This window comes from Babylonia areolata, chromosome 3, assembly GCF_041734735.1.
Source record: "Babylonia areolata isolate BAREFJ2019XMU chromosome 3, ASM4173473v1, whole genome shotgun sequence".
Lineage (NCBI taxonomy): Eukaryota > Metazoa > Mollusca > Gastropoda > Neogastropoda > Buccinidae > Babylonia > Babylonia areolata.
In genome coordinates this window covers 47,177,752-47,192,751 of record NC_134878.1, presented here as the reverse complement: position 1 = coordinate 47,192,751, position 15,000 = coordinate 47,177,752, and the positions used below count along the sequence as shown (strand labels likewise).

General features: G+C 43.3%; 1 protein-coding gene across 1 annotated transcript in view; it reads right to left on the bottom strand.

The window, feature by feature from the left end:
• The window catches only part of LOC143280344 (cholecystokinin receptor-like), a 171,445-nt gene that overhangs the window by 37,967 nt on the left and 118,478 nt on the right, over positions 1–15,000 (bottom strand). Inside the window, exons 4-5 of the mRNA XM_076584979.1 lie at positions 12,101–12,303; positions 290–473 (exon numbers count right to left, since the gene is read on the bottom strand). Coding sequence (XP_076441094.1) covers positions 290–473; positions 12,101–12,303 — 387 coding nt within the window. The remainder of the gene's footprint in view (positions 1–289; positions 474–12,100; positions 12,304–15,000) is intronic.

The following is a 15,000-nucleotide window of genomic DNA, read 5'->3' as shown; positions in this document are numbered from 1 at the left end:
GCACAGCACAGCACAACGCAACACAGCACAGCACAACGCAACACAACGCAACCCAACACAGCACAGCACAGCACAACGCAACACAGCACAGCTCAGCACAACGCAACGCAACGCGGCACAGCACAGCACAACCCAACACAGCATAACGCAACACAGCACAGCACAACGCAACACAACGCATCGCGCAACCCAACACAGCACAGCACAACGCAACACAGCACAGGACAGCACAGCACAGCACAACGCAGCACAGCACAGCACAGCACAGCACAAAGCCCCATGTCCTTACCTGCTTCCTGGTGGCGTCCTCGCTGAGAGGAGAGCGCTTACACCTGGCGCCTTTCTGCAGCTGTCTGACCATCTGGCGCAGCTCGCGGCTTGCGCATGCGTCGCCGGCGGCGGAACCGGTAGTGGTAGGGGACAGGAAGGGCATCAGGCTTTGCTGACTCGGCTCGGGGCGCACCATGTGGGAACTGTGATAGAAAGAAGAAGAAGAAGTTGAAGTAATACAGCAGCAGTAGCATTGTTTATTCACCAGTAGCAGACACAGTACAAGTAATAGTTGTGATTGTAGAAATAGCAGCAGTTTCATTAATTATTTATCGCGGTGGCAGACGCAGGAGACGTGATAGTAGTAGTCGTTGAGGAAATAACAGCAGTAGCATTAAATGTTTGTCAGTGATTTGAAATTCTTGGGAGAGCAGGACAATACAAAGGCCCCCTCAGTCAAGTGTTTCGGCCCTTAACTCCTTACATTCTGAGGGGGCCGGGCCGAACCCAGGTCATGACTCCTAGATGCTCTTGTATTGCCGCCTTTTTTTCCGAACCTGGCCCTCAGCAGGTTCGAACCCGCGCCTCCAGGGTAGTCGCCACTTCAGGACTGAATCACCTTTCTGGCAGACGTTTTAACCACTGAGCCACCGTACGCCTAGTTAGAGTAGGGAAATTCCTCCTCGACCAGATCCAGCTGGAATTCTTTTCTGCTGCTTCTGCCATTGCCTTGAGAGCCCATGTCCTCTCTCTGCCAGTAACCGACATCTGTTTCATGAGGCTGTAGGCAGATGCGCTTACAAACCCTCTCGCACCAATCTCTATGGCGAGGACTTTGGCTTGGAAGCCATATTCTCTCAGGCTGCTGGCTAGACTAGCATACTTCTCGGTCTTGTAGATGTGGGCTTCCTCCATTCTTTCGTATGGCACAGTGAGCTCAGTTCTTCCTCTTCTCCTTCTTCTGCGTTCACTCGTATGCACACGAGTGGGCTTTTACGTGTATGACCGTTTTCACCCCGCCATGTAGGCAGCCATACTCCGTTTTCGGGGGTGTGCATGCTGGGTATGTTCTTGTTTCCATAACCCACCGAACGCTGACATGGATTACAGGATCTTTAACGCGCGTATTTGATCTTTTGCTAGCGTATACACACGAAGGGGGTTCAGGCACTAGCAGGTCTGCACATTTGTTGACCTGGGGGATCGGAAAAAATCTCCACCCTTTACCCACCAGGCGCCGTCACCGAGATTCGAACCCGGGACCCTCAGATTGAAAGTTCAACGCTTTAACCATTCGGCTATTGCGCCCGTCCTCCATTCTTTCGTATGGCACAGTGAGCTCAGCTGGAATCGCTTGTTTCGTTGCACTGGAGGTGAAAACTATGTCAGGTCTCATGCCGCTCTTGCTGATGATTTCTGGTTGTTTCTTCCCCTGTTGTAGGTCAGCTGCGCTTTCGCAGTCGTCGGCACCATCCAGCAGCCCACGTTTCCATGCTTTAGATGCTAGAGCTATTCCTGGCCAGACCTTTTTGACTCACTTGTGTAAACAAAGTGAGTCTATGTTTTAACCCGGTGTTCGGTTGTGTGTGTGTGTGTGTGTGTGTGTGTGTGTGTGTGTGTGTGTGTGTGTGTGTCTGTGTGTCCGTGGTAAACTTTAACATTGACATTTTCACTGCAAATACTTTGTCAGTTGACACCAAATTAGGCATAAAAATAGGAAAAATTCAGTTCTTTCCAGTCATCTTGTTTAAAACAATATTGCACCTCTGGGATGGGAACAAAAAAATAAAAAAATGAAGCCTAATTATATGCAAACTGCATTTACTGCTATATGTATATTTTTTGTATTCTCTAAACTTGGCACTTTGATCTGATATTCTGACCCAACAACAAGAGCAGTCATTATTATCATTTTTTGTTCAAACAGGAACTTCTTTTGCTAAGCATGGAATTTTGCAAACGTTTTGGTGCAGATAGTAAAAAAAGGGAAATTACTCTGTAATTAATGCTAGGGGACTTAATTTATCACAAGTGAGTCTTCTAGGCCTTGCCTCTCTTGTTTTTTGTTGTTTTTTTTTTTTTGCCTTCTGCAGAGAGGTACTCTACTGGAACTTCTGGTGGTGTGGGTGCTCCTTCCCTTTATCAGTAGCAGACACAGAGTAAGTGATAGCAATAGTTGTAGAAGTAGCAGCAGCAGCAGCAGCAGCATTTATTTATCAGTTTCAGACACAGTGGAAGTGATAGCAGAAGTTGTAAAAAAATAGCAACAGCAGCAGCATTTTTTTATCAGTAGCAGACAACACAGCAGACGTAACATTTGTAGTTGGAGGAACAGCAGCAGCAGCTGCAGTATTCATCTATTACTGTTGTTTATACCCCCAACCCACCACGCAAGGCCATATCAGGGCTAAAAATTGTTAGAGAGAGAGAGAGAGAGAGAGAGAGAGACAGACATATATATATGCGTGTGCGTGTGTGCATGCGCGCGTACGTGTGTGTGTGTGTGTGTGTGTGTGTGACACGGAGGCTTTAACAGGCAGGCGGTCAGACATACCTTCATCTAGAATTCCGGACAGGAAAAAAAAAGAGAAGGGAATTGTTCCCTTCAACTCGTGGGAAGTTGGACAGTGTGTGGAGAGGCTGGGGCCTGTGGCCTGATTCATTATTCAGTGCGCCCTCCCTCCACCCGTCCCTCCATATGTGTGTGTGTGTGTGTGTGTGTGTGTGTGTGTGTGTGTGTGTGTGTGTGTGTGTGTGTGTGCATTGTGTGTGTGTGTGTGTGTGTGTGTGTGTGTGTGTGTGTGTTTGTGTGTGTGTGTGTGTGTGTGTGTGTGTGTGTGTGTGTGTGTGTGTGTGTTGTGTTTGTGTGTGCGCATTTTGTGTTGTGTGTGTTTGTGTGTGTGTGTGTGTGTTTGTGTGTGTGTTTGTGTGTGTGTGTGTGTGTGTGTGTGTGTGTGTGTGTGTGCGCGCGCGCGCGCGCGAGCGCGGGTGTGTGTGTGTGTGTGTGTGTGGTTGAGGTGGGGGAGGGGTGAGTGTGTGTGTGTGTAGTGTTGTGTTGTGTTTGTGTGTGTGTGTGCGGGTGTGTGTGTGTGTGTGTGTGTGTGTGTGTGTGTGTGTGTGTGTGTGTGTGTGTGTGTGTCCCTTTGTGTGTGTGTCTCTCTCTGTTTCCCCATGTCCATCTCTATTCAACTGAATATCATGTGCGAATGTAAGATTAATGTTTGCATGCGATCATGCATATTACCCGCTCCATTGTGATTCCCCCTCACCCCCCACCTCTTTAAAATGGACAGCAGATCTGGTCATTCTCACCCCTACCCCTCTCTCTCTCCCTCCCTCCCTCTCTCTCTCGCTCTCTGTCTCTCTCTATCTCTCTTCCCCCCTCTCTCTCTCCCCCTCTCTCTCCCCCCTCTGAACTTGATAGTGTTGCATTTTATGACAGTTTGCAGAAAGCTTTTCGATCGTTGGATGTTGATCTGAATGATAGTTTAGACCAATTTGTTACTGCTTCGTGTGGAGCTGCTGCATGTATGGTGCGAAAAGTGGGGCATGAAAGGAAAAAAGTGAATGACTGGTTTGGTGATGAATGTGCACAAAAGAAACAAGAGGTTAAAAGGCTGTTAAAAAGATTTCAGAGGTGTAGAACAGAAAAGGATAAGACAGAGAAAAGACAAGCGTATGCTGAATCACGAAAAAAATTACGTTAAACTGAGAAAAACAAAAGAACGAGAATTTGAGATTAATAGATTAAAAAAGCTAAAAGACTCAGTTGATGACTCTAAGACACTTTGGTCAGTAATTAGATCAGTAAACAGAAAGAAAAAAAACAACTTTTGTGTTTAACGAAATCTCTATAGAACAATAGCGTGACCGTTTTTTTGTTTTTGTTTGATTGTTTGTTTCTTTTCTTTGCATACTGTGTTGTGAGTGTACTGCTAATCTTTATTTATCTTCAGTGTTGATAATTTATTTGATCATTATGGGAAATATGATCAGTTGGCATTGAAACAAATGTTAACCCCCGAACCCCCCTTGTCAAAAGACCTTTTTGTAGGCAATGACAATAAACAGTTTCAAGTTTCAAGTTTCTCAGTTTGACAGAAAAGAACACAGACGTATAACTATATCCCTCCCTCCCTCTCTCTCTCTGTCTCTCTCTCTCTCTCTCTCTCTCTCTCTCTCCCTCCCTCAGTTTGACAGAAAAGAATACAGACGTATAACTATATCCCTCCCTCCCTCTCTCTCTCTGTCTCTCTCTCTCTCTCTCTCTCTCTCTCTCTCTCTCTCTCTCTCTCTCTCTCTCTCTCTCTCTCTCTCTCTCTCTCTCTCCCTCCCTCAGTTTGACAGAAAAGAACACAGACGTATAACTATATCCCTCCCTCCCCCTCTCTCTCTGTCTCTCTCCCTCTCTCTCTCTCCCTCCCTCAGTTTGACAGAAAAGAACACAGATGTATAACTATATCCCTCCCTCCCTCCCTCTCTCTGTCTCCCTCCCTCAGTTTGACAGAAAAGAACACAGATGTATAACTATATCCCTCCCTCCCTCCCTCTCTCTCTCTCTCTCTCTCTCTCTCTCTCTCTCTGTCTCCCTCCCTCAGTTTGACAGAAAAGAACACAGCCGTATAATTATATCCCCACCCCACGTCAGATATCACACAAGTGCTGATGACTTTAGAATTGTATGCTGCCACTTTGTCCAGCCATTCTCATTTCGCTTTCTCTCTTTGTCTGTCTGTCTTGTCTTGTCTTTGTGACTCTGCCTCCTCACCCCCATGGCCCCCCAGCCCCCCGTGCCACCCCCATGCTCCACCCACAAACACACACACACACAGAGTAAAGCACTTACACACGCGTGGACACTTACACACGTACGCACTCACACGCGCACGCATGCAAGCTCGCGCGCGCGCGCGCACACACACACACACACACACACACGGGACTGTCAAACTCTTCCGATATACCCCCCCCCCACCACTCCCACAGAGTTGGGAAGACACACATAGACACGAAGAAGATGTGAGAACTATTTTCTGTTTCCAGGAATATGCACGTGTATTATTTATAAATGGGCTCCGGAGAAAGACAAATTAAAAAAGAAAAAAAAAAAAGCCATCTTCAAATCTGTACGGAATTTTTTTTTTTTGAGAGAGAGAGAGGGTGGGGAGGTGGCGAAAAGAGAGAGAGCGTGTGTGTATGTGTGTGAGAGAGAGAGGGGGAGAGAAGGAAAAGAAGAAGAAGAAGAGAGAGAGGGTGGGGAGGTGGCGAAAAGAGAGAGAGTGTGTGTGTATGTGAGAGAGAGAGAGAGGGGGAGAGAAGGAAAAGAAGAAGAAGAAGAGAGAGAGGGTGGGGAGGTGGCGAAAAGAGAAAGAGTGTGTGTGTATGTGAGAGTGAGAGAGGGAGAGAAAGAGAGAAGAAGAAGGAGGAGAAGAAGGAGAAGAGGAGAGCGGGCATTGATTTCCTTTCAACGGTGAAAGACCAACAACCAGTAACACTCTTTATCACATATCCTCACGATGGTATCTCGTTGCTTGTCAGAGAGACAGACAGAGAGAGAACTCAGAACCCTTTTAATGTCAATGGCTTAACAGCCCTTATGGGGTACAATCACAACAACAACAAAATAGTTTGTTTTTTTTTAAAGATGAAAACGACACATCAAAACATACGATATGTGAAAATCAATCGATACATAAATTTCTACCATCCAATTTACACTTATGATGAGCGAAAATCACAATATATGATCATATCTGTAGAAGGCACAAAAAGTTATTCACACACACAAAAATGTCATAGCAGTCTACACAAATTCAATTTCTCTATGAACAAGAGTTGGTGATATTTGTCATTTTTCCTCGAAGGTTATATGCTTCGGCAACATATTTTGCAAGTGACTGGATTGAATTTTTCTGGTGTACGTTAAGTACAGTAAACACATCTTTAATCTTTCCGGAACCTGTTTTAAATACAGAACACTTTTCACGAATAACAGCGTACGCTGTACAATGAAACAAGAAATGTAACTCATCCTCCCTTGTCAAACCGCACATCGGACAAGGGGAGAGTATAGATGGGTCAGTTTGAAACCAGTACTTGTGAGCACATACTCCAAGAGATCTCGATCTAAACATGACTACACTTGTTCTGTGCCACTTGTTGGTTACAGCTCTATTCCCCCCATTTTTTTTATTTTATAGAATTATTGAACCAGCTGTATTTTTGACTCACTTGTGTAAACAAAGTGAGTCTATGTTTTAACCCGGTGTTCGGTTGTGTGTGTGTGTGTGTGTGTGTGTGTGTGTGTGTGTGTGTGTGTGTGTCCGTGTGTCTGTGTTTCTGTGTGTCCGTGGTAAACTTTAACATTGACATTTTCTCTGCAAATACTTTGTCAGCTGATACCAAATTTGGCATACAAATAGGAAAAATTCAGTTCTTTCCAGTCATCTTGTTTAAAACAATATTGCACCTCTGGGATGGGAACAAAAAAGAAGCCTAATTATATGCAAACTGCATTTACTGTTATATTTATAGTTTTTGTATTCTCTAAACTTGGCACTCTGATCTGATATTCTGACCCAGCAACAAGAGCAGTCATTATTATCATTTTTTGTTCAAACAGGAACTTCTTTTGCTAAGCATGGAAGTTTTATTTATTTTGCAAACGTTTTGGTGCAGATAGTAAAAAAAGGGAAATTACTCTGTAATTAATGCTAGGGGACTTAATTTGCTTTAAACTGATCTTTCTCATCTTAAACATTACATTTTGAAATTATACTCAATACATAAAAAGCTTGGATTTTTTAAAAGTGTATCACAAGTGAGTCTCGAAGGCCTTGCCTCTCTTGTTCATTTGTTTCCATTAATCATTATGCCAGTCTTGCTTTATATTAAGCTGTAAGTTTATCTTTGAATTCAGAAATAAATCCTTTTTCGCATCCAACTCCCTGACACATCCATACGATTCCAAATCCGTGTACTGTTAATGTTTTCTTTACCCAGATATACCCAGTTTCCCGTCCCTCTCTCATGTTCGTTTACTAACATATCACACGCTTGTTTACAAAGTCTCGAGGCAGGAAGACTAATCAATTTTAACCAGTATTTGGCATATGATCTGATATATAATGGCTATCTTCTAGTTTCTGTGTATGAAATAGTGTTCGATGTATGCAAAGGTGCGTTTAAGAAACGTTTGATAACAGAAGTGTGCACATTTTCAGTATCTTTATTATCGCTAAGTCCCCACATCTCAGAACCATACGTCAACATTGGTTCGACTTGAGCATAACATAATTTTTTTCTTCCAAAAACCAGACGAATCAATGGAACCTAGTTTATATAAACATCTCAAGATTTCGATAACCCCCTCCTTTCCCTTCCTACATGTTTCTGCGATCGTGCTTGCCATGCTGAACTTAGCTGTAAAGAGCATACCAAGATATTTATAAATATTCGTTACTTTGACTTCATCAGTACCATAGTGCCATTTTTCATGTTTAGAAAGGTGACTACCTTTCCTGAATACAACTATATCGGTGGGTTTTTTTTTCCATTTTTTTCAAGATTAACTTCTAAATACAATCTATCTGCTTCTTGTTTCAATACATTTAACTGATTTTAAAGTCTTGCGGCCGTGCCAGACAAAAGAATCACATCGTCTGCAAATAACATTTGAAATATTTCGGAGAGAGAGAGGTGTTGGTGGTAGAGAGAGAGAGAGTGAGAGAGAGAGAGAGAGAGTCTTGTGTCTTGACATATTAGGCCTTTGACCCTTATCAACACAGGTTAACACATCTAGAGGTGTGGTATCAAAATAACACAATAATATAATTGATAATTCACATATTTCTGATTTGAAAAGCTATGTAAATATAAGTGGCGAGACGTGTTTGAACGTTTTTGTTTTTGTTAGCAAACAACAGCAATAGTTTGAAGTTGGAAGGACGATTGAAATACATCTTTGCAACATACAACTCCCTAAGTTCATAGTATTTTGGACAACACAAAATGAAGTGAGCTTCTGTTTCTCTGTGACATCTGCAAAATGGACAATCAAATTTTCTTTCACAAGCATTGTCTGTGAAAAGTATTTTGTGTATTTTTAATGGTGATACTCCTAATCTCAGACGAGTTTTAAAATATTCTAATGTGTTTTAACATATTTAAATACGGTAGAGACAGACAGACAGACAGAGAGGGAGATCATGTGTACAATATATGTACTCGTTTGTTACTACATCCCATTCTTGTTTTAACAAAATTACATAATACTCTTCACACATTTACAAAGTTTTCATTTTTTTAAATAAAATTTACGATTAAGAAAGAATCGTTCCTGAATTAATGTCAAAAGTGTGAACATAAGATCAGTCGCTGAGTATACTCATTTTCTTTAATTTACTGTGTTTTTATGTGATATCTGCAAAAGTCTCCCACCCACAAACACACACCCAAGAAAAGATGTGATTTCAGAGAAAGTTTATTTAATGGATGTCCATCGTCAGTGGGTGTATTTGAGTGAGTGAGTGAGTGTGTGTGTGTGTGTGTGTGTGTGTGTGTGTGTGTGTGTGTGTGTGTGTGTGTACGTAAATTTGTGTATGGGTCGATGGCCTTCACAATTAAAATATTTGTCAATATCATTGTCTCTCTCCTATATATTTACACACACACACACACACACACACACACACACACACACACACACACACACACACACACAGTTGTTTGAGATTGGCGTTTATAACGTTTCCATTTTCCCTCGCGTTGTCTCTCCCTATTTACCCTCCACACATACACACACTTTTATCCCCCCCCCCTCTCACAACCCCTACTCCCACGTTTATTTGTTTGTTTGTTTTTTTTCGTCTAATATCACTTCAAGTGGAAAGACGTTAAACTGAAGACAACACACACACACACACACACACACACACACACACACACTACGTAGATGGGTGTTCGCAGACATGTCTCTACGAGGTACCCAAGAGTTCTTCACGGTGTTTTAAGGCATAGTAGATGTTCTCCACTGATAACATATTACCTACATCAGGTTGTGTTATATAATGTAGGAGAGAGAGAGAGAGAGAGGGGGGGGGGGGGGAGGAGGAGGGTACTGAGGCGATAAATCAAGGTTGCATCAGGTCACTCACTCACTCACTCATTCCCTCGATCGTTGGGGTCGTTGGGGGGACATGAGGAAGATGTCATAGCTCGCCATGCCGTTCTGTTGGCAGCTGTCGTGAGGAGATCTGGCATCGTCATTTTGGTCCATTCCTTGACGTTGTCGGACCAGCTCTTTCTCTGCCGCCCCCGTCTGCGCCCTCCCTCTACAGTCCCTTGCAGGATGGTTTTGGAGAGGGTGTTATGTCGTATGACGTGACCAAACCATGCCATCTTCCGTCGTTTGACAGTCGCCAGCAGTGGTTCTTGGGGTCCAACAAGGCTGCTGACCAGGTTCCGCACATAGTCATTGGTCTTGTGCTCCTTGTAGGAGATGTGTAGTAGTCTCCTCAAGCACTTGGTGCATTGTCTGATTTATGAATATTTCTTCCTGTCTCAGCGACAATGAGACATTCGGGGAGAGAACATTTCGTTCAAGAGCAAGAGCTCCTTTTGTGTCAAGTGCACCCGACACTGGAAATGTGTTTTTTTCCCCCCGATATTTTCTTCGTTCGTTTATCTATTTATAGTCTGTTCATCTAAGATGATGATATTAGACTGAAAATTTTCTTCCTTTTCCCTGAAAGCGGGGGTAATTCGATTGATAAATAAATGATGAATAGATAGATACAAACGTGAAGTAAATAAACAACGGTTGCAGTTGCTTGTGAACAATGTGTCGGAGGCAATTGTGAGTCACAAGAAAAATGAATTTGGAAGCTAAATCGACCAACCCACCCACCGACCCACACACACACACACACACCAGTTTCAGTTTCTCAAGAATGCGTCACAGCGACAAATCCATGTACGCTACACCACATCTGCTAGGCAGATGCCTGACCAGCAGCACAACCAAACACGCTTAGTCAGGTCTTGGGTCTCTCTCTCTCTTCCTCTGCACTAGACATTAAGCACGTGCAGACGGCATGCTTAACCTTTCCCTGACAGGAACCGGAGAATCCAAGAGTTATGATTTATTAAAGGTGAAAACACAAAGGAAAAAGCACCGCTAGAATTTCACCGTCATCCCACGGCTCTGGAGACGTGCTGGGGGAAAAACACACACACAAAAAACAAAAAAAACCCCAAAAAAACTAACAACGACTGCCATCTTTCTGCCAAGGCAGTCTGTAAAATGGATGAGGAATGGACAGAAAATGGTGCACCAAGAATATCGTTTTATTTTTTTAAATATTTTTTTTAAAAGGAGAAATCAGAGGATGCGTTCAAGTTCTGCAAATGTGCAGGGCTGTCTCAGCATCCATGGAAGATTTTCGTGTTTTTTTTTCTTTCTTTTTTTTATTATTATTTTTTTTACCCTTCTTTTTCTTCCGGCATCATTTTAAATATCGCTTTAGTTATTATTAGATGATGACGGATTGGATGAGGAAAAGCAAGGAAAGAACGGAGGCAGGGGGAAAAAAAAAGTCGGTCTGTAGCTAGGAAAGTAACTACGTGTCGCTGTTGAACATTGTGGTAATGGTATGTAGCATTAATTTATTTCACTGCCATTGAAAAACAAACAAACGAACAAACAAACAAAACAATTACAAAGTGATGTTTCAAGTCATAAAACAATATCCAAAACAATAAGCCTAAAACTCAGAAAACGGTCTGGAGATATTTCACTCCAGATAGATAAACAGTGTGAATTTTTCAGCCTTCCAGAGTTATTTCCCCTTATTCTGATGACGTCATTAGTGACGTCACTATGTACGTGTCGCATACGTAAAGTGAATGAGCAAGTCAGTGTTAAAAAGAGACCACACTGAGAGTGGAGATATTAAGTGTAGAGTGGTTTTTGTTGTTGTTTTTAGTTTGTTTGGTTGTGTGTGTGTGTGTGTGTGTGTGTTGTGTAAAACGACTGTATAAAGATGCCTTTTATCTTTGATTTCTGATAAAGAAGTTGGGAGGGGACACACACACACACACACACACACACACACATACAGAGAGAGAGAGAGAGAGAGAGAGAGAGAACAGACACACACAAACGCGCGCGCGCACACACACACACACACACACAGAACAAACACACACACACGCACGCGCACACACACACGCACGCACGCACGCACGAACGAAGGCACGCACGCACGCACACAGACACACAGGCAAACAATCACATACACTCGCACATGCTATTTGTTTTGAATTAATTCTAACAGAGACAGCCATCCGCTATGCATGACGTGACTCCTCGTTTACCCCCATGGACTTGTTCGGTATTTCGTCAATAGCTGGGAGCCATATACCCGCCCCTTCCCTCTGCACTCTCTCCCCGTGGTATATTGTACAAGTTAGTGGTGTTCTCTCTCTCAGAACGTGTGCGGGAGAGAGAAGGGGGAAAAAACCCACACTTCCAGCAGACTTCTGGACAGCAAGTTAGTGAGTTGGATAACTTGCAAATTTTTACGCATTCAGGCACTTTGCATGAGCACAGCTTACTCTGTGTGTGTGGGGGGGGGGGGGGGGGTGGGGGTGGGGGGCTGGGTGGTGGTGATGGAGGGGGCCTTGTAGTGCACCAGCCAGATAGACTGAGCGACAAACACACACACACACACACACGCACACGCACACACACACACTATCCACTGGTTCAGCACGATAGCGCACCTGCCAGACAGACTGAGCGACACACACACACACACACTCCACTCACTGTTCAGCACGGATGGAGGCCCTCTGGTAGCGCACCTGCCAGAGGCGGCGGCAGATGGAGACGTAGTTGGCCGTCATGAAGGTCAAGGGCAGCAGGTAGACGACGAGCAGCATGTAGAGCTGGTAGAGCTGGTGCAGCTCGGGCCCCGCCCACTGCTCCATGCACCAGTAGCCTTTCTTCCGCTCGCCAACCATGATGTGTTCCTGGGGAGGGAGAGAGAGAGAGAGAGAGAGAGAGAGAGAGAGAGAGAGAGACGGAGACTGAGATATTTTATTCATTTAAGGCCTTGGTCCCATATGAAGAGGGGCAACAACAGTTAAAAATCAATACATAGTTGAGCACCACAGGTCCTCAAAAAATTTATGATACAAGAGATACTCGCAGCTGAAATGCTTTGAACAGATCAAGTGCCAAACTACGAACGATATTTTCATGACTAGAAGCCATCAGTAGACCTAATCGGAACAAACATGGATCTGTATGATACTTCTTTGGTAAGAATTTCAAGAGAGAGAGAGAGAGAGAGAGAGAGAGAGAGAGAGAGAGAGAGAGAGAGATACTGAACTTTGAACACTGAAATGTTGAACACTGAAATCTTTAATGTCATTAGCTGTAAAGCTCTAGTGACATTGCAGGTACAAATCAGAACAAAAAATGGTGCAAAACAAAATATAATTGAAAAGAAAGGAAAAAACAACAAAAACATAATCAAAGTAAAAACTAAACTACTAAGGGATAAGCGGCACTTTGGTACTTTGTCATTAGCTTAAAAAGTCCATGTGGCAGGCGGGTACTGTGCCCCCCCCCCCCCCCCAGTCGTTCGTCTCCAAGGTGTTTGAATAATACACAGGAAACAAAGTACATATCATCCGTATAATAATTATTTAAGCATGTGACATCGTCACACATCATATCAATACGAACACATAACAAAGCACATATAAAACATATAACACATCATAAAAATACATTGTCGAAATTGACCATCCAAATGTAACCCTTCCTTTTGTCTATGCCTCCGCACCCCTGCCTTTTGCAGTTAAATATGAAATGGTTTTAATCTTCTGGGCTTTCGCCACACACTGGGCAAGGGGATGTTGCTACGTCTGAATCGAACCATCTTCTTTTGGCATTCAGTCCTAGTGCTCTCAATCTGAGCCTCGCAAAACAGATTCTATGCCACTTGTTTCTTACGATCTTGGTATTGTTTGAAAAATTAATTCAAATGGATAGAACCATTTATACCTATCATTGCTCTCTATTTCTCCGTACCAGTTTTGTTTGTAACATGCTATAAGTCTATCTTTACATTCAGATACAAAGCCGCTGTCGTGCCCTACTCCTTGGCACATCCAGACCAGACCGAATCCATGTCCCGTTAGTGTTTTCTTGATGTGGAATACCCAGTTCTGTTTGCCCTTCTCCTCTTGCAGCAGCAGCATCTTGTATGCTTGCCTACATAATCGTGATGTTGGTAGTGTAGTAAGTTTGAGCCAATACTTCATACATTTTGCAATTGATTTCATATGCAGTGGGTACCTGTCAGTTTTGCTATACATTATAGTGTTTGATGAATGTAATGGGACACCAAGAAAGCGCTTCATTGCATTTGATTATTTGTCATGAGTCCCAATATTTCCGCTCCATAGTTCAAGACTGGTTCAATTTGCATGTCGAAAAGTTTCCGGAAAAGCTGTGCATCAGTCGACCGCAGTCTCCTGGGTGATTTTATAACTTGGATTACACCTTTTTTGTAATTTGGATTACACCTTTTTTGTAATTTGGATTACACCTTTTTTCCCATTTCTGGGGAGAGAGAGAGAGAGAGAGAGAGAGAGAGAGAGAGAGAGAGAGAGAGAGAGAGAGAATGATTAGTCTACCGAAAATACGCTTTATGTTTCTGTTACGTGAGTATTCCCATTTGTTTCTCAAGGTGGATTTTTTTCCCCGACATGATTTTGCCTTAAACAACACACTTGCGATATCCACAGTTTCTCTTCCCCCGTCTCCCAACCTCCTACCCCCCCCCCCCCACACACACACACTTAAAAAAAATAAAAAAAATAAAATAAAAAGAAGAAGAATAACAATATTAATTTTACGCGTACTAAAGTTTATCGTCATATCCCCCCCCAAAAAAAAACCCAAAAAACTAACACCCCCACCCCCACCCAACACCACTCATGGAGAGGGAAAGAGAAGAAGAAGAAGAAGGAGAAGAAGAAGAAGAAGAAGAAGAAGGAGAAGAAGAAGAAGGAGAAGAAGAAGAAGGAGAAGGAGAAGAAGAAGAAGAAGAAGAAGAAGAAGAAGAAGAAGAAGAAGAAGAAGAAGAAGAAGAAGGAGAAGAAGAAGAAGGAGAAGAAGAAGAAGAAGAAGAAGAAGAAGAAGAAGAAGGAGAAGAAGAAGAAGGAGAAGAAGAAGAAGAAGAAGAAGGAGAAGAAGAAGAAGAAGAAGGAGAAGAAGAAGAAGAAGAAACAAATCGTTCACGCGCGAGATTCGAACCACGAACCAAGGAAAATCCTGGTTTCCCTCCTCCTCCTCTTCTTCTTTTTCTTCTTCTTCGTTCGTGGGCTGCAACTCACCACGTTCACTCGTATGAACACGAGCGGGCTTTTTCGTGTATAACCGTTTCTACCCCACCTTGGAGGCAGCCATACTCCGTTTTCGGGGGTGTGCATGCTAGGTATGTGTTCTTGTTTCTGCATAACCCACCGAACGCTGACGTGGGTTACGGGATCTTTAACGTGCGTATTTGATCTTGTGGTTGCCGTATACACACGAAGGGGGTTCAGGCACAAGCAGGTCTGTACATTATGTTGACCTGGGAGATCGGGAAAAAAAAATCTCCAACCCTTTTACTCACCCAGGCTTCGTTACCGTGATTCGAACCCGGGACCCTC